The 26161-nt window shown below is 36.2% G+C and overlaps 1 protein-coding gene across 18 annotated transcripts in view; it reads left to right on the top strand.

Annotated features, from left to right (window-relative positions):
• ZNF438 (zinc finger protein 438) overlaps positions 1–26161 on the top strand; it is a 185993-nt gene that overhangs the window by 26792 nt on the left and 133040 nt on the right. For all 18 annotated transcript variants that reach the window (XM_070601763.1, XM_070601758.1, XM_070601761.1 and 15 more), the window contains exon 2: positions 13887–13944. Coding sequence is in view for 4 of the 18 variants with exons in the window: in XM_070601758.1 (XP_070457859.1) it covers positions 13917–13944 (28 nt within the window). In the remaining 14 variants the exon portion in view is untranslated. The remainder of the gene's footprint in view (positions 1–13886; positions 13945–26161) is intronic.

Here is a 26161-nt window from a genome sequence, read left to right on the forward strand (position 1 = left end):
ATGGGACCTGTAGACTTGAGGTTCCTTAAACTCCCTGGAGACATTTGATATTATTGATTTTACTAATTACTGCTTTCTTCCTGAGCTTCAAAACTCAAAATTGCCTCTCAAGCCTATGCTTCTTGTTCCGCCTGTATTCTTTTCTTATTGGTGAGTGACAGTGTTCTTTTTCTCCAGTAAGAAATCTGGAACTCCCCCTAGTTCTTTACTCCTTACCCCCATATACAGTCAGTTGATGTTCCATACTGTAAGTATCCCTCAAGTGCATCATTTTCTCTCCATCACTACAGTCTCTGCTTTAGTTTGAACCTTCATTTCTTTTCACCTGTGCTGTTATAATGATTTCTAAAGTGCTTTTCCTGCTCGGATCTCAGACTTTCTCTTATTTATACTTCATACTGTTGCAAAGTGATTTTTGTTCTTTTAAATGGTAGTCTGATCACATTATTCCTGAGCTCAAAATTCTTTGGCCTCCTGCACCTTCCAGATAAAATCCAGACTCCAGTGCAAACAAAGGGCTTCAGGATTGGGTCTCTTCCCATCTGTCTAGCGTTTGCTTCTCTCGGACCCCGCCACTCTGGGCTTCAGTGCTGACCTGGCCTCAGTTCTGAGTTCTCTTGGGCCTTGGTGCCTTTGTACATTTTCTCCTTGCCTGAAACACTTCTCTCTCTCCTTCACTGCTTTGGTAGCTCCTGCTTACCTTTCAAGACTGAGCTCAGGGAGGCCTCTACTGTCATGCCGCTTCCCCGGCCCCTTTTCTGTATCTGGGAATTAGATCCTCCTTTTCTGTTCAACCATAGAGAAATGCAAATGGTACTTAAACACACTGCTCAATGCTAGAGGTTTGTTTACTGCTTGCCCCCCTCTAGACTATGATTTCTTTGAGGAAAAGATTCTACGTTTCATCTCTTTCCTGATATAACTTAGTAATTGGTCAATAATTGTTTGTCGAGTGATTGAATGTTAAGGACACTCTTTAGTGAGAGAACCTGATCATAAAACTGAATCTGGAGAATTTAGGACTGGGAAACAATTTGGAGGGTAATGGAAACACTTTAGACTTGATTTGTTCAAGATTCTGGTGGAATTAGTGGTTCTTAGAGTCTGTTATAGGGCAGGGGTCGGGGTTGGTGATAAGTTGTAGAAATCATTTGAGTGATGTTCAAATTAGGTTGCTATTTTCATTTTCTTGAGAGTTTGAATGAAATCTGGAAATACGGCTGCTGTTACAGTTCTTTGGCATGTTAAGAACTCTATCCAGTAAGAGGAGAACATCTGATTTCAAACTTTTCTGATATATATATAAAAGGATGCTAGGCCCTATTTATTTCATTGCTCTTTGAGAAGTTTATGTAGACTTGAAAACAAATGGTAGTTGTCACAAAACTGCCATTTCTGTGATATATAAATTTTATTTTTAATGTTTTAAAGGTTAGCTTATTCATCCATTGTTCTTGGAAAATATATATCTGCCAAAAATTTCAAAATAGATTCTGTTCAGTTCAATTTCAAAAATAGAGTTGTACGCTCTAAACTTGCATTGTCCATGTGGTAGCCACCAGCCGCATATGGCTATTTAAATTTGAATTTAAATTAGAATTAAATTAAAAATTCAGTTCCTTAATCATGCTAGCTGCATTTCAAGTGCTTGATAATTGTATATTGGACAGTACAGATATAGGATATTTTCATCGTCTTAATAATTTAGTCAGATGATTAGCATATAATCTCAAATTCCTATTTTTAAAAAAAATCAAAAAATGTTCTTTTGAAAAGAAAGTCTTGGGGCCGGCCTGGTGGCGCAGTGGTTAAGTGAGCACGTTCTGCTTTGGCCGCCTGGGGTTCTCCGGTTCACATCCCGGGTGCGGATGTGGCACCGCTCAGCACGCCATGCTGTGGTAGGCATCCCACATATAAAGTCGAGGAAGATGGCTCTTCATCTCTTCATGGATGTTAGCTCAGGGCCAGTCTTCCTCAGTGAAAAGAAGAGGATTGGCAGCAGTTAGCTCAGGGCTAATCTTCCTCAAAAAAAGAAAAAAAAGAAAAGAATGTAAAACAACAGATATAGAAAACCACCCAAATAAAATGTATGCTTTAATGAATTATTACAATGCCAGTAACCCTAGGTCAAGAAATAGCACTTTGTCTGTTACCTTTGAAACTTCCATGTGTCCTGTGTCAATCATATCCCTCTCTTCTACCGTAAGTAACCATTCTCATAACTTTCATAGTAATCACTTGCATTTTTCTTTTTATAATTTGCAGATCCAGTTTGCTTCCTTAGACACTATAGTTTGGTGTTAACCAAAATAAAAACATTTTATTGAAACATAATTCCCATGTCATAAATTAACTCATTTAAAGTATACAATTCAGTGATTTTAGTATAGTCCCAGAGTTGTACAATCATCACAATCTAGGTTTAGAACATTTTCATCACCCCAAAAAGAAAGCCATACCCATTAGCAGTCACTCCTCATCCCCATCCTCCCAATCACCCCAGCCCTGGCAGCCATTAATCTCCTTTCTGTCTCTATAGATAGGCTTATTCTTATTTTTCATATAAATAGAATTACACAATAAATAGTCTTTGTGTCTGACTTCTTTCACTTAGTATACTTTTTTTGAGGTTCGTCCATGATGTAGCATATACAGTTGTCCCTCAGTATCTGTGGGGGATTGTTTCTAAGACCCCACCTCGCCTCCTCCACCTCCCCACCCAATACCAAAATCCGAGGATGCTCAAGTTCCTTAGTTGACGTTGTGTATCCATGGGTTCTGCATCTGTGGATATGGAGAGTGATTGTATTAGTACTTCAGTCCTTTTTATTGCCAAATACTATTCCATTGTGTGGATATGCTACATTTTGTTTATCCGTTCATCAATTGATGACGCTTGGGTTGTTTCCACTTAGCAGCTATTATGAAGAATGCTGCTATGAACATTTGTGTACAAGTTTTTGTGTGGATTATGTTTTCATTTCCCTTGAGTATGTACTTAGTAGTGGAATTGCTGGGTGAAATGGTACTCTATGTTACAACCTTTGGAACTGCTAAACTGTTTTTCTAAGTGGCTGCACCATTTTGCATTCCCGCCAGCAATGTGTAGTGTTCCATTTTCTCCACATCCTCATCAATACTTGTTATTATCTCTCTTTTTGATTATAGCCATCCTAATGGGTGTGAAATGGTATCTCATTGAATAGCAAATTGACTTAAATGAACTGTTTTCCTTTGCATTTCCATGGGAGCTAATGATGTTGGGCATCTTCTCATGTGCTTATTAGCCATTTGTAAATCTTTGGAGAAACATCTTTTCAAATCATTTGCCCATTATTTAATTTTTATTAAATTTATTAAATGACTGTTTATCTTTTTATTAATGAGTTACAAGAGTTCTTTATGACTAATACCAGTCCCTCTTAAGATACATGATTTGCAATTATTTCCTCCCATTCTGTGGAGTTTTTTCATTTTCTTGATAGCATTATTTATAGCTGAGAAGATTTTAATTTTGATGTAGCCCAGTTTACCTTTTTTTTCTTTTGTCGCCTGTACTTTTGGTATCGTGTTTAACAAACCATTGCCTCATCCAAACTAAGGTCTTAAAGAGTTATTGCCATGTTTTCTTCTAAGAGTTTTATACTTATAGCACATGCATTGAAGTCTTTGATCCATTTTTAGTTAATTTTTGTGTATAGTGTAAGGAAGAGGTCTAACTTGATGTTTTGCATGTGGATATCTAGTTGTCCCCTAGAACATTTGTTGTAAAGACTACTTTTCCCATTAAATTGTTTCGGCTGGCATGCTTGTCGAGATTTACCATAAGTGTACGAGTTTATCTCTGAACTCTCAATTCCATTCCATTGTTTTACATGTTTATCTTTAAGCCAGTACTGTACTGTGTTGCATTCTGCGACTGTATGGTAAGTTCTGAAATTGGGATGTGTGAGTCTTCCATCTCTGTTTTCTTTTTTAAGATTGTTTGACTATCCTGGGTCCCTTGCATATCCTTATGAATTTTAGGATCAGTTTTTCAATTTCTGCAAAAAAGGCAGCTCAGCTTATAATAGGAATTGTGCTGAGTATGTAGACAATAAGGGGAGTATTGATATCCTAATAACATTAAGTCTTAACAGTCTGTGAACATGGCATTTTTTTCCACTTGTTTAGATTGTCTTTAATTTCTCCAAACAATTTTTTGTAGTTTCCAGTGTGTAAGTCTTATACTATTTTTGTTAAACATCTTCTTAAGTATTTTTTTTTTGATGTGATTGAAAATGGAATTGTTTCTTAATTTCATTATTTCATTTTTGGGTTGGTCATTATAATTGTATAGAAATAAATTGAATTTTGTGTATTATTCTTGTATCCTCCAACCTTGCTGAAACTGGTTATTCTAATAGTTTTTTTTTAGCAGATTCCTTAGGATTTTCTATATACAAAATTATGTTATTTATGAATAGAAATAGTTATACTTATTCCTTTCCAGTCTAGATGCTAGTTTTTCTGTTGTTTTCTTGTCTAATTGCATTGGCTAGAACCTGCAGTGAAATGTTGAGTGGAAGTGGTAAGAAATAGGACATCATGTTCTTGTCCTAATTTTAGGAGGGAAGCATTCCATTTTTCACTATTAAGTATGATGTTAGCTGTGAGTTTTTCATAGATGTCCTTTATCTGATTGAGGAAGTTCCCTTCTATTCCTAGTTTGTTGAATGCTTTTTATGATAAGATCATGTTGGATTTTGGCAAATGTTTTTTCTATGTCTATTGACATGATCCTGTGATTTTCATTATTTTTTAAAATTTTATTAATATGGTGTGTTATATTAATTACTTTTTTGTATACTGAACCGATCTTTCATTCCTAGGATAAATCCTAGGTGTATAATACTTTTTATATATTGCTGGATTTGGTTTGCTAGTATTTTATTGAGGATTTTTGTATTTATATCCATGAAGAATATTGGTCTGTAGTTTTCCTGTGATACTTTGTGTAGTTTTGGTAATAATGGCCTTGTAGAATGAGTTGAGAAGTGTTCTCTTCTTTTTTCTTTTTGGAAGACTTTGTTAAAGATTGATATTAATTCTTATTTAAATGATTAGTAGAATTTACCAGTGAAGCCCTCTGGATCTGCACTTAATCTTTGTTGTAAGCATTTTAATTACTAATTCAATTTCTTTGCTTGTTATAGGTCTATTCAGAGTTTCTACTTCCTCTTGAGTTAGTTTCAGTACTTTGTGTTTTTCTAGGAATTTGTCCTTTTCATCCAAGTTATCTAATTTGTTGGTGTATGGTTGTTCATAGTATTCCTTTACAGTACTTTTTATTTCTGTGTGGTCAGTAGTAATGTCCTTTTGTTCAACAGCTATGTAATTTGTGCGTTCCCTCTCTTTTTCTTGGTTGCTCTAGCTAAAAGTTTGTTGATTTTGTTGATCTTTTCAAAGAAACAACTTTTGTTTTCACTGATTTTCTTTCTTATTTTTCTGTTCTCCTTTTCGTTTGTTTGCATTTTATTACTTCCTTCCTTCTGCTTGCTTAGGTCTAGTTTGCTCTTTTTTTCTCACTTCTTAAGGTGGAAGTTTAGCTTATTTATTTGAGATCTTTATTTTTAATATAGGCATTTACAGCTTTAAATTTCCCTCTAAGTGCTGCTTTCTTTAGCTGCATCCTGTAGGTTTTGGTATGTTATGTTTTAGTTTTCACTTATCTCAAGGAATTCCCAAATTTCCTTTATGATTTGTTCTTTGACTCATTAGTTGTTTAGCGGTGTATTGTTTTATTTCCACATATTTGTGTATTTCCAAAATTTCCTTTCATTACTGATTTCTGATTGCATTCCATTATGGTCAGAGAACATTCTTTGCATGATTATAATCACTTTAAATTATTGAGGGTTGTTTATGACATAGTATATGGTCTATTTTAGGAAAGTTTTCATGTGCCCTTGAGGAGAACGTGTATTGTGTTGATGGGTGGTGTGTTGTAGGTCTATCGGGTCTATAGCTTTGTTCAAATCTTCTGTTTCCTTGTTGATTTTCTTCCAGGTTGTTCTATCTGATATTCAAAGGGGATATTGAAGTCTCCCATATCATTTTTGAATGGTCTATTTATTCCTTCAATTCTTCTTTCTTTTTAAACCTATTTTGTCTGATTCTCTTATGGTTGCTGTTGTGTAGTTTATCTTTTTCTATCATTTCACTTTCTACCTGTTTGTATCATTGAACCTAAAATGTATCTCCTGTAGATGGTATATAGTCTATAGTATATAGTTGGCTTTTAACAAAACAGAACCTGATAATCCCTGCCTTTTGATTGGGTTGTTTAATCTATTCACATTTAATGTTACTAATATGATTGGATTTACATCTGCCATTTTGCATCTTGTTTCCTATAGGTCTCATGACTTTTTTGTTCTTTTCATCTTTACTGCCTTCTTTTGAATTAAGTGAATATATTCCTATGTGGTATTTTAATTTCTTTAATAATTTTTAATTTACATATTTTGCATTTTTTTTTAGCATTTGCTCCTGGGTTTATAATATACATCTTAACTTACAATAATCTACTTCTGATTTTTGTTTACTTTCAGCAAAATAAACTTTCCTCCTGTTTAGCTCCATTTCCCTTGCCCCCTCTTTTTTTTTTTTGCTACTATTGTTATACATATTGTATATTGTAGAAAATCCAACAATATATTATTATAATTTTTACTTTATATAATCTTATGTCTTTTAAAGAAGCTGAGAGAAGAAAGCAAGTACATATTTATAGAATTAGTTATATTAACTTTTCTGTTTTTCATTCTTTTTATATGTTCCTGTGGGTTTCAGTTACGATCTGGTGTTATTTCTTTACTCCAATACACCCTTGTTCTCACCTGTCTCCTCTATTTTGTTATTGTCAAATATGTAAAATATCTATATGGTATTAGCCCAAGAATACAATTGTATGCATATTATTTTATTGGGTTAATCTTTAAGTCAGTTACAAGAAGAAAAGGGAAAAATATGCAATTATAGTGTCTGTTATAATTATATACATAATTCCCTTTATTCTCACTCTGTTTTTTGTGTGGATTCAAGTTACTGTTTTGTGTTATTTGCTTTCAGCCTGTAAAATTCTCTTTAGTATTTTTTATTAAGCAGATCTCTTAGCAACAAATTCTCTGTTCTTTTTTTTTTTCTGGGAATGTCTTGATTTCACCTTTATTGTTGAAAGAGTTTTGTTGGATATAAGTTTGTTCCTTCAAAGTTTTTTACTTTCAGCAGTTTGAATATTTAATCCTACTGCCTTCTGGTCTCCTTTATTTCTGATGAGAAGTCAGCTTTTAATCTTACTGGGGTTCCCTTGTATGTGGTGAGCCATTTTTCTCTTGCTGCTTTCAAGATTTTCTCGTCTTTGTTTCACAGCATTTTGACTATAATGTGTTTAGGTGTGGATCTCTTTGTATTTATCTTGTTTGTAGTTCATTGAGCTTCTTGGTTGTGTACATTCATAATGTTTTAATCAAATTTGGGGAGATTTCAGCTGTTATTTCTTTACATCTTTTTGCTACTCCTTTCTCTTTTTCTCTGGCACTCTGTTCATTTTTCTTCATTCTCTTTTTCTCCCTCTCCTTCAAACTGCGTAATCTGTTTATCTCTGAGGCGTACCTCAGAGATATTGCACGTTTGGTTCCAGACCACTGCAATAGTGTGAACACCACAATAAAATGAGTCACACAAATTTTTGGGCTTCCCAGTACATATAAAAGTTATGTTTACACTATACTGTAGTCTATTAAGTATGCAGTAACATTATGTCTAACAGAACAATGTATATACCTTAATTAAAAAATAACTTTATTGCTAAAAAATGCTGACTATCATCTGAGTCTTCGGTAAGTCATAATCTTTTTGCTGGTGGAAGGTCTTGTAAAAAATGCAATATCTGGGTACCAGCCCATGGCCGAGTGGTTAAGTTTGCGTGCTCCACTGCGGTGGCCCGGGGTTTCACTGGTTCAAATCCTGCGCACGGACTTGGCACCACTCATCAGGCTACACTGAGGCGGCATCCCACATGCCACAACTAGAAGGACCCACAACTAAAAATACACAACTATGTACATGGGGGCTTTGGGGAGAAAAAGGAAAAATAAAATCTTAAAAAAAAAAAGCGATATCTGTGATGCACCATAAAGCAAAGAACACTAAAATGAGGTATGTCTGTATCTTCAAGCTCTCTGATTCTTTCTTCTGTCAGTTCAAATCTACTGCTGAGCTCCTCTAGTGAATTTGCCATTTCAGTTATTGTACTTTTCAATTCCAAAATTTCTATTTGTTTTTCTAATCATTACTATATCTTTATTGATATTCTCTGTTTAATGAGATATTGTCATCATACTTGTCTTTAATTCTCTATACATGGTTTCCTTTAGTTCTGTGAACATATTTATAGTAGCTGATTTGAAGTCTAACATTTGGGTCTCTTTAAAATCAGTTTATATTGCCTGCCTTTTTTCCTGCAAATGGGTTATACTTTGCTGTTTCTTTGCACATTTTGCAATATTTGTTGAAAACTGGACGTTTTAAATAACATATTGTGGTTTAGATAATGTATTGTACTTTGTGTACTGATAACCTCAGGGCTGAGGGTTAGTGTTGTTGTTTCCTTACTCATTTATTTATTTTTTAGTGACTTGCCTGAGCTGATTGTATGAAGTGTGTATTTCCCCATAGTGTACAACCTCCCATGTCCCTGCTGAAATTTATTTTCTTGTTTTTTTCTTTTAGCCTTACTACCTAAGGCTTACCCCTTGGTCAGCATAAGCCACTTATTGGTCAAAGGTAGTGCTTATACCCTCCTAGCCCAGTTAGATTTTTACTCTTTACTGTTAGATGTGTGTGTGGCTTGAAGAATGCTATCATAGTTGACGAAGTTTAGGTATTACTCAGTGATACAGTTCATAAAGGAAAGGCAGAATAAATTCTTGATTTTCTCCTTTGATTTAATGGTTCTTAAGATAATTAGCACTGTTTTATCTCTTGAAAGTGACCAAGTTTTAAAAAAATATTATGAACGCTTAGAATTAAACATATTTGATGGATTTTAATCAGTTTCAATTATCATCATTAATAAAGCTAAAATTATTCTATCTTTGGCCAGTGGGAGCTTTTCAAAATTGGCTCCTGAGCCCTAGAATCAGCTGTTTCTTTACAAAGCCCTGGTCTCTAAGGGATGCTCATTGATACTGGGTTGGTCAGTGTTTCTAGGCCTTTTCTATAAACAGAGCTCAGAAATTATGCTCATATTTGAGATAAAATGAAAGTTCCTCACAAACTTATATTGATGCTTCCAATTAAAACTCTAGACTAGGGGCCAGCCCCGTGGCCGAGTGGTTAAGTTCACATGCTCTGCTGCGGCAGCCCAGGGTTTCTCCGGTTCGGATCCTCGGTGTGGACATGGCACCGCTCGTCAGGCCACGTTGAGGTGGCATCCCACATGCCACAACTAGAAGGACCTGCAACTAAGATGTGCAACTATGTTCCAGGGGGATTTGGGGAGATAAAGCAGAGACAAAATAAAAGAAAACAAAACAAAAAAACCTCTAGACTATACTGCATTTAAATCTTCCTTCTGTATCTCCTTTTCTCTATGCCACAAGTGACTATAGAATTAGAAAAATCCCGTAATTATTCATTCATTTTTATGCCATATTACACAGGCAACAATCTCAGAATGATGACACTAGTGCTACTAGAACCATTATGATTACTGAAAACATTAAAAGACATAGTTTTGTATACACCCTCACCATCTTTAGAGCGTTGAGGACTGGCGATGTCTTCTGAGATGCCATTTATTTAGCAACATTTTAGAGCACCTTCCCTGTCTCAGACTCCCACTAGAAAGGAGGTGCAAAGAGGAGTAAGACAGGACCCTGTTCTTTAAAAGCTGGGTGGTTGGATTATTTGGTGTCATTCTGGTATAGGAACGTGTGGCCCTAGAATCTGGATTTTATTCTTCTTTAAAGGTGATGGTAGTGATTTCAATTGCATGCTTCCTAAAATAAAGCCATTTCACTTTCTGCTCTTATCAGGGGGCACCTTCCATTGGGTGGAGTTCCTTAATGCCTTCTAATCTCCCTTACCTAGTGTATTAGTCAGACATTCCAGAGAAATAGAACTAATAGGATCTATATATATGATTATAGACTATCACATCTTTTGTGGATGCGATGTATATATATAGAGAGAGAAAGAGAGAGACAGATTGAGAGAAGGAGTGTGTGTATTTTAAGGAATTAGCTTACATGATTGTGGGAGCTGGCAAGTCTGAAATTTGTAGAGCGGGCCAGCAGGCAGGAAATTTAGCTAAGAGTTGATGATGCAATCTTTAGTCCAAAATTTGCAAGGATTCATGGCAGCCTGGAAACTCACACTGGGTTTTTATGTTGAAGTCTTGAGGCAGAGTTGCTTCTGGGAATTGAGAAAGTTCAGTCTTTACTCTTATGGCCTTCAACTGATTAGATGAGGCCCACTAAATTGTGGAGAGTAATCTGTTATATTTAAAATCAGTCAATTGTAAATGTTAGTCACATCCACAAAGACCTTCACAGCAATGTGTAGACTAGTGTTAGACCAAACAACTAGGCACCGTAATCTAGCCAAGGCGACACATAAAGTTAACCATCACACTTAGGTTACCATTTGATTTATTGCCAAACTGAGATTCTTTTGACAATAAGGAGTATTAAAAAATAATAAAATTATATAATTTTATTTGTTGATTGACAAGTTGTTTTTATTGGTGAATGTATAAAATAGTTCTAAGAAGTTATTTTAAAAATAAATTTATTTCTAAAAGATAACATATTTCCATGTACATTTAAGCAAAACAAAATTGTTCCATACTGATTTTCTCAACATTAAAAAGAACATAAATAGAATTCTCAGTAAAAGTTCACATACATTATTTGGTTTCTTAGTCATAATTTGTATCTAATACTGGGTCTCTGTATTTTTCTGAAAGAAATGTAGTTTTGAAATATGGTTGTACTATTTTTAATTGTTTCGTAAGATTATAGTCTTCAGAGTTTCATTTTATAGTTACTAAATTTGAAATTGTTGATTATTTTCAACAGTTACTATTCACTGTAAATCATATTTTTAAATTTGAGAATATAATATCTCTGTCAGTACTGAGGTACCCAAGTTCAAAACAAATTCTAATAAATTTAGATTATTATGAGTTTTGATTTTTTAAATAATTTAATATGAAAATATTCCAGCCCCCAAATTTTCTCAGGTAACTGGTTTTTTCTTTTTACTTTATTTAGAGTACCTTTAGTCAGTAAAACTTTTACAAGACAAAGCCTGTCCAATAATTTGTATCTATTTATAAGTCTTTTGAATAGTCTACTAAATTTAGATGCTGCTGCATTGTAAGCATTTTGAAGTTTATTTCATCCCGGTACATAGTATAACCTTATCTAAGTAAAAAAGTAGGTTCTCTGTATAAATTACATCTTGCGTTAAAAGTGTCCAAATGACGGAACAAAGTGCAGCCAAGATATAGAGCGCTCGATGGAAAAAGCACAGTGCTGTTGATGATTTTACGAAGCAAATGTTAACAGCCTTAAAGATTTCTAAGACAAGTAGCAAAACAGAGAAAATGTACTGCCATGCTGATGTATTTTACTTTTATTCAACATCATCTTTGTCACAAAAACTATTTTAGTTCAGTTTCTTTAACGATGTGCGTGTTTAAATATTTGTAAATTGTGCTTGCTAGACTACACATCTGTAGTAGATGCGATTGCAAAATGTATTTGCTTCTCCTTTGCTTGGTGGTATATTGCAGTTCACATGGCACAGTTGTGAATTATATGTGAATCACAACCATCTCCAAGTTTATTTCTGTTCCATAATTTTCTAAATAGGAACATTGTTTTTTACTCTGTGATGCCGTGCTTGACCAAATTGTATTTGTATTATTACTGTAAAAACAAATACAGGCTGTCCTCATTATTCGCAGATTCCATTTTGTGAATTCTACTCACAAAAATTTATTTGTAACTGCAAATTCTGCACTCATGGCGCTTTTGTAGGCATTCACAGACATTTGCATAGTGACAAAAAATTTGGATTGTTCAACATACATGTTCCCAGCTGAGATAAAACAAGGCACTTCTTTGCCTTTTTCTGTCAGCTCTTATACAGTAAACAAGTGTCCTTTTCGTGGTGCCACAGTTTTTGCATTTTTGCGCTTCTTGTTGGTGATTTCACTGTTTAAAATGGCTCCCAGGCATAGTGCTGAAGTGCTGTAGGTTGTTTCTACGTGCAAGAAGGCTGTGGTGTGATGTATTTTGTGGAGAAAAATACATGTTTTAAATAAGCGTCATCCAGGCATGAGTAGCACTATTGACTGAGAGTTCGATGTTGGTGAATCAGCAATGTATATTAAATTTAAAGTGTCTTTAGACAGAAGCACACGTAAAACAAGGTTATGTTTGATCAGTTGATGAAAATGTTGTGGCCAGAGGCTCACAGGAACTTAACTCGGTATTTTCTCTAAGAAGAATGGTTTACTGTTGGATAATTCAGGGTTCATGGTGACTTTATAGGATTTATTTACTGTGAATAATGAAAACTGACTAATTTTATCTTTGTTGTTGAACTTTTTGACTGACTTTAAATGGTAGTTATGGCAGCATCGGTTGTTTCACCTTCTACAAAATGAACTTCCAAAAGCTTTACTTTTGATTCCATAGATTGGATGAAAACAATCAAACTATTATTGGAATTAACTGATTTTTCTATTTGCTGTATCTCCTGACACTGAGAGAAAACTGGCATCATTTAAGTGTGAATTTCTTCTGCTAATAGAGCCAACAAAGTAACAGCTGTGACTTAACTTTGTCTATGTGAACAAGATTTGTACTCAGAACTGAGTGAGATAAACTTGAGGAACAGTTGTTTGATCTAAATGAAAAGTCATGCTTTACAGAGTAATATATAAAACATCTTTTTCATCTGCTTTTCTTAAATTGATGTCTGAGCAGGGGCAGCGACATTGAATATTTTCTCCAGTATTTCTTTGCCACCAAGTTGAAGGAATAGCTGTCCCCAGCTGCTGAGTCTGAATGCACTTTCTTTCCCTGCAAGTGGCGTGGGTGCTGTCTGAGAGAGGTGTCAGTTACGGCCCTCCAGAGATGGCTTACTGCTCAGGGTCTTTCAGATTTAACCACATGTTAAATTGGCAGCTGGGGTCACTGCACGTGCATCAACTCTGCTCAATGAGATCGTGGCAGAGCCTGGAAGTAAAAGTCCTGGCTAACTAATGCTACCATAAAAACAATCACTAGAAAGTGGAAAATCCAGGACAAATAATAAATTGAGTGGGACATTGGGATAATAGACATAAATTGGGACTGTCTCAGGCAAACTGACACACATGGACACTTTACCAGACACTTGTCTTTTTAAAAATCTCTTAACCCCAAGGTCTTGATTACTATTTTCCCATCAAAAAGGCTGTGCTGTCAATATGATTCACTTGTTTGTGACTGTTGAGTAATTGCCGCAGCATTATGCACGTGGAAAAGAATGTGAAGCATTCTTCTTAGTCAGTTTTATTCATTGTGGCATTTCTTTTTTTCTAGAACATTTTCTGTTCATCTTAAAACCTTTATTAAACTTTGCATGTCTTCATTTTTAAACTAAAGACATATAATAAATTTATGGACTTATTCTCCCTTAAATTAGTTCTTTTGTTATCTTAATAAAAATATCATACAGCAATTAACAATAGAAGTTGGGAATGAAAGGAAGGCAGTTTTTACATATATTTGATAAAAATGGATTATCTGAATATGATTATAATACTTTATATTCTATTGCAGGATTAATTAAAAGAATTTGCCATATATCTTATGACTCTACTGGAGCTGTGGGAGATAGGTAAGTGACAAGTGTTTTTTGAAAAGATATTTCTGAAGCATTAAATAATTTGATCTCATAGGTTCCTGACAAAGTAGGCAAGGGGGCATATCTTATTTCAGTGATTTACCTCTTTTTCTACTCAATAAAACAGTAGAAATATCATCTTTACATGAATTTTAATGTAACATTTCCCTAATATCCAATAAATCATATTTTCCAGGGAGCTGTAGGTTTATTTTCTATAATAATTATAATGAGGACATTGTTTATAAGACACATGGGTTTGTCATGTTACAAAACTTAAAGCACTAAAAAAAAAATCATTAAATGCAATGTGGTACCCTAGATTGGGTTTAGAACTGAAAAAAGACATTAGTGAAAAAGCAGATGAAATCCAAATAAAGTCTATAGCTTAATTAGTAGTAATGTACCAACGTCAGTTTTTCAGTTTTGTAAAACCATGGTTATGTAAGATGTTAACTTTAAGGGAAACTGGGTGAAGGGTATACAGGAACTCTGTAGTATCTTTGCAACTTTTCTGTAAATCTAAAATTATTCGAAAATAAAGATTTATTTAAAAGCAGAAAAAAATCAAGGTTTATTTGTTTGAAAATTATAGTTAGAGGTAACTTTTCTGTGTAATAGTGTGAAAAATCAAAATTATTCATTACCTTTAAAAAATCCATATTCCATGAAATAAAGATGCAGAGAAATATGCGACTATAGATTTTATCTTTCAGTTCATAAGAGGTGTGGAATTTAATTTCTTTTACATTGGCATGGTGTCCGTGAGCTTCTCCTTGTACTTGGTTACAGACTTGCTTTTTGATTCCTTTGAGGTATTTGTGTGTTCTTCGGTAGTTTAATACAGCATTTTCTATTAACACAAGCAGGCCCTTTAGGTGATTCCCAGGATACTGCTTTTTTCTTTTTCTTTTCTTTAATGTACTGTTAGAGGCAAAAAGGCTAGTAATGTGACTCGGTGTTTTAGAGTTGAGACCCTCTTAAGTGTAGTTTTGCTCAGTCACACCTACTTGAGCTTCTAGGTCAAGTACTAGACACAGTTGACCTATTGTTAAAGAGGATGAGTAAAGATGAGCATAGCTCTGAAATAGCCTCTCTGTAATTGAGATAAAATAATTGATCACTGTCAGATAATAGAAATTCTCAGTTTCCAAAATGAACTCTAGCAGTATAACTTTTAAATTTCTATAAATATTAAAAGACTATAAGAAGGAAACTCTGTAGTTTGCTGAAACTATTATATAACTTTTCATTAATAAAAGTAAAATAGCCATGCTGGTCTTATAAATGGTTTCCTGCTTCTGTTGCCAACTTCAGTGATTTTAGTTAAACTTAAATTTCATAAAGGGAAATAGAAATACATTATACTTAAAGGATATAGACATTTAAAACAACAGACCCAGACCTGAATGACTCTTGCAGAATAATTATTAGGCTTGGAGAGTTCTGTTTTGCTTGACGATATTTATTCAGAATTGGTGTTATCAATCTCATATTAAGAGAATTTACATCTTTACTTTTTAGTTGTGTAACATGATTGTGCTAACCTTGGTAAGGAAGTTTGGAAAAATAGAGGAGAGTTTTTCAGGACAAGTTTAAATTCCATTGATATATAATAGTTCACACATAAAAATCAAACAAGAGCCCTTTTATTTTTCTTCTGTGCTAAAAGAGCATTAAAAGTGTTGTTTTTAGAGATATGCTTACCATTCAGCTGGCCGACTGTCATTTTGTGGTCATCTAAAGTATAAATGACAGCAGCTATATGTATTGAGCATTTTCTATGTGCCAGGTACTTTGTTTACAATGATCCCATTTAATCTTCACAAACTCCTATGAGATAGGCTGGAATTCCCTTTACAGATGAGGCTGGGAGAGTAACAGATGTCTCCAGGCTAACCCTGACGGTATGGGGCAGAAAGAACGAGTGCCCATGGTGTGCAGTACCTACAGTTTGGTTTACAATGTTATCAGGTTCCGGGAAATCCTGAATCCACAGACACACGGTAAACTTCAGCTTACGTCAACTTTTCTGGGTAAAAAGAGTGTCTGATCACACCGGGTGACCTAGAGCAGATTCTCCTGGGATGACTGTCCTGGACTATAGTCTTCAGTTCCCTGTTCCAACCTTGATCTGGCTCATTCTACAGTTCTCTAACATGTCACTTATTCTCTGCCACCTGATTAACTGCTGAACACTCACTCATTGTATGCTTCATTGATCCTATGCCAAGAACTTTTGGCAGCTCTTGGGAACATGATCTCAACATGCCTCCTGGTCAGTGTTGGGCAACTAGAAGTTGTTCGTTGAGATGAGAACTTGGATCCAGAAGCTAGGATGCATGCCAGAGGCCAGGGATGGGGCAGTTGAGCAGCTGACGTGAAATACAGCTATCCAGACTCAGTCAATAGGTCAGTAGTCAGAAATAGAGTAGGCACATGACTTTGAAAGGTGATTTTTGAAGAAGATTATGATGGCTGGCTGTGGACTTTGTAGACATAAAATAATTCCAACTGCTTTTTGAGGAAGAATAATAATGTTACCAACTTACTATAGCGCTCATTAAACTTAGCAGAAACCTCTCTCCTGTAACTCTTCCCCAGCGGTTCTGCCTGTGTCTTTCTGTAGCTCTACATCTTCAGACCCTTTTACGTTTTAAAGCGTGAAATACACATAAAATTGCAAAGTCTCCTTTGCTACCTCCGCTTCTTCATGGTCTTCAAAAGTTGGCATTCGTCAGGGCTCAGTTCTTGGCCACCTACATTTATTTCTCTGTGTAATCTCACGTGATCCCTTGCTTTAAATGCCGTCTGTCCTCCCACATTTATTTCTTTACCTGATCTCTCCCATGAGCTCCAGGCTCATATCTATGTCTGCCTATTCAACATCTCTATTTGAAAGTCTAATAAACATTTCAAACTTAACATGTCTGAAATAGAACTCTTGAACTCTCCTGCTAAAACCTATTCCTGCCTCCTTCTTCATCTCAGTAAATGACCCACCCAGTTGCTGGGACCAAAAACTAGAAGTCGTCTTTGACTTTTCTGTTTCCTCCATACCCTTCATACATCCAGCTCATCAGTAAGGCTTGTATGCCCTCCTTTCAAAATATATCCCAAATCCCCCTTTGCCGCCCCTCTCCCCACTACTGCCCTAATATAAGTCACTGTCATAAGTTACTAAGATGATAGTAATAATCTTCTAACGGGCCTTCCTTATCTCCTCCTTGTCCCTCTCTAGTAGTTCTCCATATAGGAGAAGTGTTTTGTTTCGCTTTTTACATGTTAAATGGTTCCTGTCATTCCTCTGTTCAGAACCGTTCAGGGGCTACACAGCACACTCAGGATAAAACCCTAAGTCTCAGCGTGTTCTACCAGGCCCTGCATGACTTTATCTGTATGTCATGACTCTGTCTGCAAAGCCTGCTGACTTGATCTCCTGCCGTTCTCCATCGTGCTCACTTTGCTCTGGTTAGACTTGCCTTCTTGCTGTTTCTTAAATCCTCCAAGTCCATTTGGAATCAGCTGAATCCCTCCAGCTCCCCCACCCTACACCCTCGTTCCAGCCAGTTCAGCCTGTGGTACCAGTGGAGGTGGATTTAGAGAAGAAAAGTGCATATCCAAGGCTCTCTAGCACTTGTAGGGGGAGAGGTCGCACTAGAAATTTTACAGTTAGTTTTCTTATTCCAGGTTTCTGTAATTTGAATTGCTTTCCAGTGTCAGAGGGCCTAGAGATGGAGAGCTGCAGAAAGACCTAGCCAGAAACAGTGGGGAGAAGTTACAGAGAGCGCGAGATTTCTGCTCAGTTTAGTGAGCACTGGAATGATTAGATATAACAATTACATCTGCATGAAAATAGACCGGGCTGCTTCGTAAGACAGTGCGTTCTCCACCACTGACAGTGTGCAAGTTGAGGCTGATCAACCTCCCGGGCTGTTGTGGGGAAAATGTGCTGAAGTAGAGGAGGGGAGTTGTTTTCTAAGGTCTTCCCAACTCAGATCCTATCAATTTTTAGAGTCTTCTTTTTTTCAGAGCAAGTCTTCTCAGAGTCCTCCTCAGATTCTTCCTCCTGTATTTGTATTGGGAAGCTTCCACCAATAAAACATAAAGCTCCTATAGGTGGAACCTTCCAATATTTCAGGTGAAGGAAGAGCTACTAGCAAGGTTGATTTCCAGTCAGATTGGCCAAGTCCGCATCTAAGGAATTTAGTTTGAGATGTTTTTCTTTCTCTCATTTTTTATTTAAAATTTATTTTGATTGATCTTTGGTCTAAAATAAACAATACATACATACACAAATTCCCTAATACATTTTAGTTATTTAAAAAGATTCACTGAGTCTCAGAAGTAACGAGCACAATATTTGAAAATAGCCTTTGGTCAGAGTTTGCTAGAAATGGAAAATTCACCTTATCCTTACTCTTATACAAGAAGCTTTTTTGAGAGGTAATGACCGTGTTTGAGTGTTTCATGGAGGGTGGTCCAGCCATTCCCTTATCTTCTCTTAGGCAAAAATATGATTTAAGTGATAGAGATCTTTAAGTTATAAGTGCTTTTAGTTAGACCTGAATAAGGCTGTTTATGCAAACTCATGTCTCTTAACTGCTGAACTGTGGAATTTGGAATTAATGAGATAGGAAAGAATGATTTTCAGGGTCTCAGTGATACGCAAGTGTCTCATATTTGATTGCTTCTGGTAGCTAGCACCTAAATAATAGGATGATGTATCTAAAAGTTGCCTCCAGCCAGAGAAGCTTCTTTCAGCAGCTGGACCTGCCCCACCCCAGCGTGCACCTGGCACACCAGATAAAATCAGCATTCTGATGAACGTGCTGGTCTGACTCTGAACTCCTTCCTATGCCTTCATCTTGAACCTCTTCTTGTTTCTCTGTGTTTCTGACTTTGCTGCCCTCTTTCTCATAATACCTATTTCTGTCCTTTAGATTTGACTCCTTCTTCCAGGTTATTATTTTGATTTCACTAAGACAAAACTGCTGCTCTGTATTGACATTCCTGTCTTAACTTGCGCCAGCTGTCCTCCCACGAGGAGAGTGGACAGCAGAATCTCCTTGCTTGGGAGGGTAACATGAGCATCGCACATGTGTCCTGGTTCTTCCTCTCTTGCTCCTAGACAATTGAGATCAATTTTTGCACCTGGCTTTAGCAGAAGACTAATATATCCATACTCCTCTTAAAGCCAATAATGAAGTAATGAACAAAGAAAGGGAAAAACAATTCTCAAATGTAGTACACTTCTTTTTGTCAAACCCAGCTGCTTAGAACAGATCCAAGAATCAAGGATGAAATGAAAAAGGCTTTTAAGACGCATACAGATGATGTTTCAAAGTTCAGGCCTTAAAGTGGTATATTAGGTTCACTTAGAGCCTTTTTATTTACTCATTTTTCCTCTTAATAGTAATAGCAAACACATAGATAGCACTTACTGTGTTCTATGTGCTTTACATATTTTAGCTAATTTAATCCTCACAGCAATCCTGTGAGGTACATCCTAGTATAACCCCTGTTTAACGGATGAGGAAACTAAGTCTTGGACAGGTTGCATCATTGTCTGTAGTTACACAGCTTGTTGTCAGAGCTGGGATTCAAACCCAAGTGTATAATCACTTGTTATATTGATCCTTGAATTCTCCAAGTCTTAATTCTAAGAAGTCTGGTTCACTGGTTTCTCAGACCATTGTAAGTTAGAAGTTACAAATTTAAAAGAGAGTATAGTGACCTGGGATCCCCATTTTAATGTGTCCATCCTAATAAAATAATGACTCAAGGACACAAAGATATATGTGCATGGGAGTCCTATATAGTGTTAGTTACCATAGTAAAATAATTGAAAATAATACAGAAGTTTAATAATAGGAGAAATGGTGAAACTAGGGCACTGCTTTCCAAATTTTAATGTGCTTGTGAATCACCTGGATATCTTGTTAAAATGTAGATTTTGATTAAATCTGTGGTGGGGCCCAACATATCCTACATTTCTAACAAGTTCCCAGGTAACGCTGACACTCCTGACCTGTGGATCCCACACTGAGTAGCAAGGAATTTCAGTCCATCCGTTTATGTTTGTTAACAGCAGGTCCCGGGGGCCAGCCCAGTGGCACAGCGGTTAAGTTTGCACATGGGGTTGACCATTCAGATCCCAGGTGGGGCCCTATGCACTGCTTGTCAAGCCATGCTGCGGCAAGCGTCCCACATATAAAGTAGAGGAAGATGGGCACGGATGTTAGCTCAGGGCCAACCTTCCTCAGCAAAAAGAGGAGGATTAGTGGCAGATGTTAGCTCAGGGCTAATCTTCCTCAAAAAAAAAAAAAAAAGAACAGGTCTGGGACTAGGGAGAGGTGAGTGGGGTACCTTAGGGGCCCCATTTATCTCACCCTAGTCCAGTCCCTAGTTAAGAATCTTGTTTTTAAAGACTATTCAGTGACTCTCAGTTATGCTTATAACATAATTAAAAGAAAATTCAAAAATGGTGTCTGCATTATCTCAATTTAAGTTAGGAAATATATTTGTGTGTGTGTATATATATGTATCAGTGTATGCATGTATGTATCCATGTATGCATGTATATGCTTAGCAAAACTCTGTAAGAAGACATGCCAAATGTTAACAGTTGTTATCCTCTGTGTCATAGATTTACAGATGGCATATATTTTTATCTTTATATATGTGACATTTTTCAATTTTCATTACCAACCCTGCATAACTTTTAGATATAGATTATGATTATTAAAGTTATTAACACTTTCAGATAACTATATGCTCAAACTTGTTCATGAAAGCCTAGCCTTGGAGGAAACATTTATTTCCTGCCACCCACATACCTCTCTTCAACCTCCCCCAAAACATCTGCTCATTTTTTCGAAGTAAATATATAAGCTGTTTAATGGTTTAGTGGGGCTTCAGTTTAGTGCATCTATCTACACAAATAATAAAGGGCAAATATTTTTAAGAATAAGGGTAATCAATAAATACTTTTTTATGAATAATTATGGGATGCATGTAGAAAACCCTACTTTTCAATATTTGCTGGTATAATTATTACCTATTCACCTTAAGTTTCTTGAGAGGCAAAATCTTTGTTTTTTTGTATTCAGTACCTAAAAAAATATATCTACATAAAATAAATACCCTTTCCCGTTACCTTGCCGCCTCCTCTCCCAGTGAGGAGTGCTCAGCAGGTTTTTAGAGGAAGATCAGTCTTCTCAGCCTTCAGACGTCAGTAACCTGAATCTGTAAGTGATGTTCCTGACTCTCACTGTGGAGCAGGGAAGGAAGGAGCAAGGAGACAGGACAGAAAAGCTTAATTCATTTAAAGTATAGATTTGTTTTTAAAATGCTACAAATTCCATGAAAATAAGACATTTTTTAGTATTTGCATGAGCACTTGCTGCTTCACCTTGCACTTTTATGTTATGGAGACAGCTTCTTTCCCTAAACCTTATGAATGAACCTCTACTAGCTTCAAACTTTTCTTCTGTAGCTTCCTCACCTCTCAGCCTCCATAGAATTGAAGAGTTATGATTTTGCTCTGGATTAGGCTTTGGCTTAAGGTTATGTTGTGGCTGGTTTGGACTCCTATCCAGAATGCTAAAATTTTCTCCATAGAGTCAGCAATAAGACTATCTTGCTTTCTTATTCATGTGTTTACTGGAGTAGCACTTTTAATTTCTTTTAAGAACTTTTCTTTTGCATTCACAACTTGGCTAACTGTTTGATGCAAGAGGCCTAGCCTTTGGCCTGTGTTAGCTTTCAACAGGCCTTCCTCACTAAGCTTAATTATTTCTAGCTTTTGATTTAAAGTGAGAGGTGTGCAACTCTTCCTTTCACTTAGAGGCCTTTATAGGGTTATTGATTGGCCTAATTTCAATACTGTTGTGTCTCAGAGAATAGGGAGGCCTCAGGAAAGGAAGAGAGTTGGGGGAATGGTCAGTTAGTGGAGCAGTCAGAACAAACAACATTTATCGATTAAGTTCCCTATCTTATATGGGTGTGGTTCACGGAGCCCCAAAATAGTTACAATAGTAACATCAAAGATCGCTGATCACAGATCACCATAACAAATAGAACAATAATGAAAAAGTTTGAAATATTGTAAGAATTATGAAAATCTGACTCAGAGACATGAAGTGAGCAAATGCTGACAAATGGTACAGATAGACTTGCTTGATGCAAGGTTGCCACAGACTTTTAATTTGTAAACAAGGCATTATCTGCAAAGTTCAGTAAAGCAAAGCACAGTAAAATGAGGGATGCCTGTATAATATTTTTTGAAGGTAGGTTGTAATAAGTTAAAGAGAGCATCCACTAAAGAAATTTTAAAAACAGAAAGTTTTAACTAATAAGAATGCAATAGTGGATATAAAATTAAATCCTAAAAAGTAATCCAAAAGAAGACAAGGAAAAAGGGAAAAAGAAACAAAGAACAGATGGGACAAATAGAAAATCAGCAACAATATGGTAGAATTACATCAGACTATCAATAATCACATTAAATGTAAATGATCTACTCCAATTAAAAGACAAAGATTGTCAGATTGGATAAAAAAACAAGAATAAACTTGGCATTGTCCTGAAGAAACCCTTAAAATAGGTTAGAAATGAAAGGATGGTGTGATATTGTGATTTATAAGAAATACATATTTGGTCATTGAGATGACGAAAATATATTTCTCATATATATATTGTCTTTGTCCAGAGTTCCTGGCTTACAGCTCTCAGAACCCTTGGAATTTCCTAAGTGTTGAGAGTGATTAAGTTGTCCTTTCTTATGTTAATGAAGTGACTGGGAAGCACAGAAGGATGGGGGCTGGTTGCCAGGAAAACCAACCATGTGATTGCAGGGCTGGAACTGTCAGCCTCACTCCCTGACCTCCTGGCAGAGGAGAGGGGCTAGAAGTGGAATCCCTTCCCAATGACCAGTGGTTTAATCCATCATTCCTGTGTGCTGAAGCCTTCATAAAAACCCAAAAAGACTGGGTTCAGAGAACTTCTGGGTTGGTAAACATGGAGACTTGGGGAGAGTGGCGTGCCTGAAAAGGGCGTGGAAGCTCCATGCCCCTTCCCACGTCTCTTGCCCTATGCATCTCTTTCATTTGGGAGTTCCTGAGTTATATCGTTTTACAATAAACTGGTGATCTTGTAAATAAAATTTTTCTCCAAGATCTGTGAGCCACTCTAGCAAATTAATGGAACCCGTGGAGGAGGTCATGGGAACCTCTGATCTATTATCATTTGGTCAGAAGTACACGTAACAGCCTGAACTTGTGATTGGCATCCTGAGTTGGAGAGGGTAGTTGGAACCTCCAGTTTATAGATGGTTGTTAGGAAGCACACCTAACAACCGGGGCTTACACTGGCATCTGAAGTGGGGGGCAGTCTTGTAGGACTGAGCCGTTAACCTGTGGAACCTGATGCTGTCTCCAAGTAGGTAGTGTAAGAATTGAGTTGAATTCTCAGACACCCTACCTGTGTCTGAGAATTTTTTGTTGGTTGTGGGGGGAACGCCCCCCCCACCCCATGTTGGAAATTTTGTCAGAACACTAAAAGAGGTGGAAAAACATACACCTTGTAAGCACTAAGTATAAGAAAACTGGACTGGCTGTATTAATATCAAAGTGGGCTTCAGAACAAGTGGTATTAATAGAGTTAAAGAGGGACATTCATAATGATAATGAGTCAATTCATCAAGATGAAATAATAACCTTAAATTTAAATGCAACCAATACCACGTTGTCAAAATACATGAAGCAGAAAGTTACAGAACTGAAAGAAGAAATTGACAAGTATTCAATTATAGTTGGAGATTTCAACACCCATCTCAGTAACTGATGGAATAAGTAGAAAGAATATCAGGAGAAATATAGATGTTTTTAACAACACTATAAACCAATTTGACTTCATTGACATTTATGGAACATTCCACTGAACAACAGCAGAATATACATTCTTTTCAAGTACGGATGTAACATTCACCAAGATAGACCACCATAAGCTAGTGTATAAAACAAGTCTCATTACATTTGAAATGATGGAAACTATGCAGAGTATGTATGGCCTCTGATGACAACATAATTAAATTGGAGATTAATATTAGTAAGATATCTTGAAAATCCTCAATGTTTGCAATACATCACACACTTCTAATTAACACATTGGCTAAAGGAAAAAAAACTGGGGAAATTAAATGATTTTTTGAAGCGAATCAGAATGAAATCACATCAAAATTTGTGAGATATATCTGAAGCAATGCTTAGACAAATATGTAACTTTAAATGCATACATTAGAAAAGAAGAGAAAACTAATACTGCCAAAGTAAGTAGAAGGAAGGAAATAATAAAGAGAAGAACAGAAATTGATGACATATTGGATAAACAACAGAGACAATGAATGAAACCCAAAGCAGGCTCTTTGAAAAGATGAATAAACCTGTAGCTAGTCTAATCAAGAAAAATGAAGAGAGAGAAAACATGTTACTAATTAAAATATCAGGATTGAAGGGACGTCACTGCAGAGTCTATAGAAATTTAAAACCCACAGAAGGAATATTACAAACATCTTTTGGAAATAAGTTTGGCAACTTTGATGGAATGGATAAATTCCTTGGAAGATACAAATTACTGAAACTGACTCAGAAAGAAATATAAAACTAGAATAGCACCATATCTATTAAAGAAGTTATATTCCTAGTTAAAAATTTTCCCACAAAAACCAAAAAAAGCCCCCCAGACCCATACATGTTTTAACTGATGAAGTCTGAAACGTTTAAAGAAATAATTCAGAACATAAAGAAGGAACACTTCCCAACTCATTTTAGAACACCAGCATTATTCTAATATCAAAACTAATAAGACATTACAGGAAAAGAAAACTACAAACAAATGTCCTTTGTGACTATAGATGAAAATGTATCAAATCCAGCAGTATATAAAAAGTGGGTTTATTCTAGGGATGCAAGTGTGGTTTAACACTGGAAAATCCACTAGCGTAAGTCATCACTTTAACAGGTGTAGGGGAGGAAGAGAATTCCTCTGTCTGCTCTAGGTCCTTCTAGCTGGCCTAGAAATTAAATTGATGTGAGACAGAATAACAGGAGAAAATCAAACAAAGCTTTGTAACATGTATACATGGGAGAAACGCAGGAAAACTGAGCAACTCACCAAAATGGCTGAGCTGCCAGCTTAAATATCATCTTCAGCTAAAGACAAAGCAGGATGTTGGGAAGGTGGTTTGGGACTTCAAGGGGGAGGAAGGCAATTTACATGGAGATGGAAAAGTAAATGGGCCAACTATAGACTATGTGACCTGAGAGACATGTTTTACGTTACGTTATAGTTATCTTATGGTATTAGTTCCTCCCTGGAAGAGGCCCTTCTATTTTAAACTCTTTTAGGCAGTTTGTTGGGGCAGGGTGTCAGAGTTTCTTCCAGAGTCTTTTGTTCTTAAAAATAATCAAGCCAGGGGCCAGCCTGGTAGTGCAGTGGTTAAGTTCACACACTCAGCTTCGGCGGCTCAGGGTTCGCTGGTTCAGATCCCAGGTGCAGACCTCTGCACTGCTTGTCAAGCCATGCTGTGGCAGGCATCCCACATAGGAAGTAGAGGAAAATGGGCACAGATGTTAACTCAGGGCCAGTCTTCCTCAGCAAAAAGAGGAGAATTGGTGGCAGATGTTAGCTCAGGGCTAATCTTCCTCCAAAAAAAAAAAAAAATCAAGCCAAAGAGACACATTTTGGGGTGGCCAATTCTGATCCCACACACAGGAAAAAAGGGGGAAAAAAGCTTTATGATCCTGCCAAGAGTTGCAGAAAAGGCATTGGACTAAATTCAACAGCCATTCATGATAAAACCTCTCAGGAAACTAGAAACAGAAGAGAACTTTCTCAACCTAGTAAAAGATATCTGCACCTAACCTCCAGTTAAAAATCTCATTTAATGGCAAAAGATGGAATGCTTTCCCCCTAAGATAGGAAACAAGGGAAGTGTACCCACCTCCTTCTTATGTCTGTTGAACATTGTAATGGAGGCCCAGCCAGTGTGATAGGCAATAAAAAGAAACAAATGGCATGCAGATTAGCAAGATAGGAGTAAACGTGATCATTTGTGGAGAAAATGCTAAGAAATCTTCAAAAAGCAACTAGATTTTGTAATTGAATTTAGCAAGATTTCAGGACAGAAGGTAGATACACAAAATTAGTT

The sequence above is a fragment of the Equus przewalskii genome, chromosome 30 (assembly GCF_037783145.1).
Source record: "Equus przewalskii isolate Varuska chromosome 30, EquPr2, whole genome shotgun sequence".
Lineage (NCBI taxonomy): Eukaryota > Metazoa > Chordata > Mammalia > Perissodactyla > Equidae > Equus > Equus przewalskii.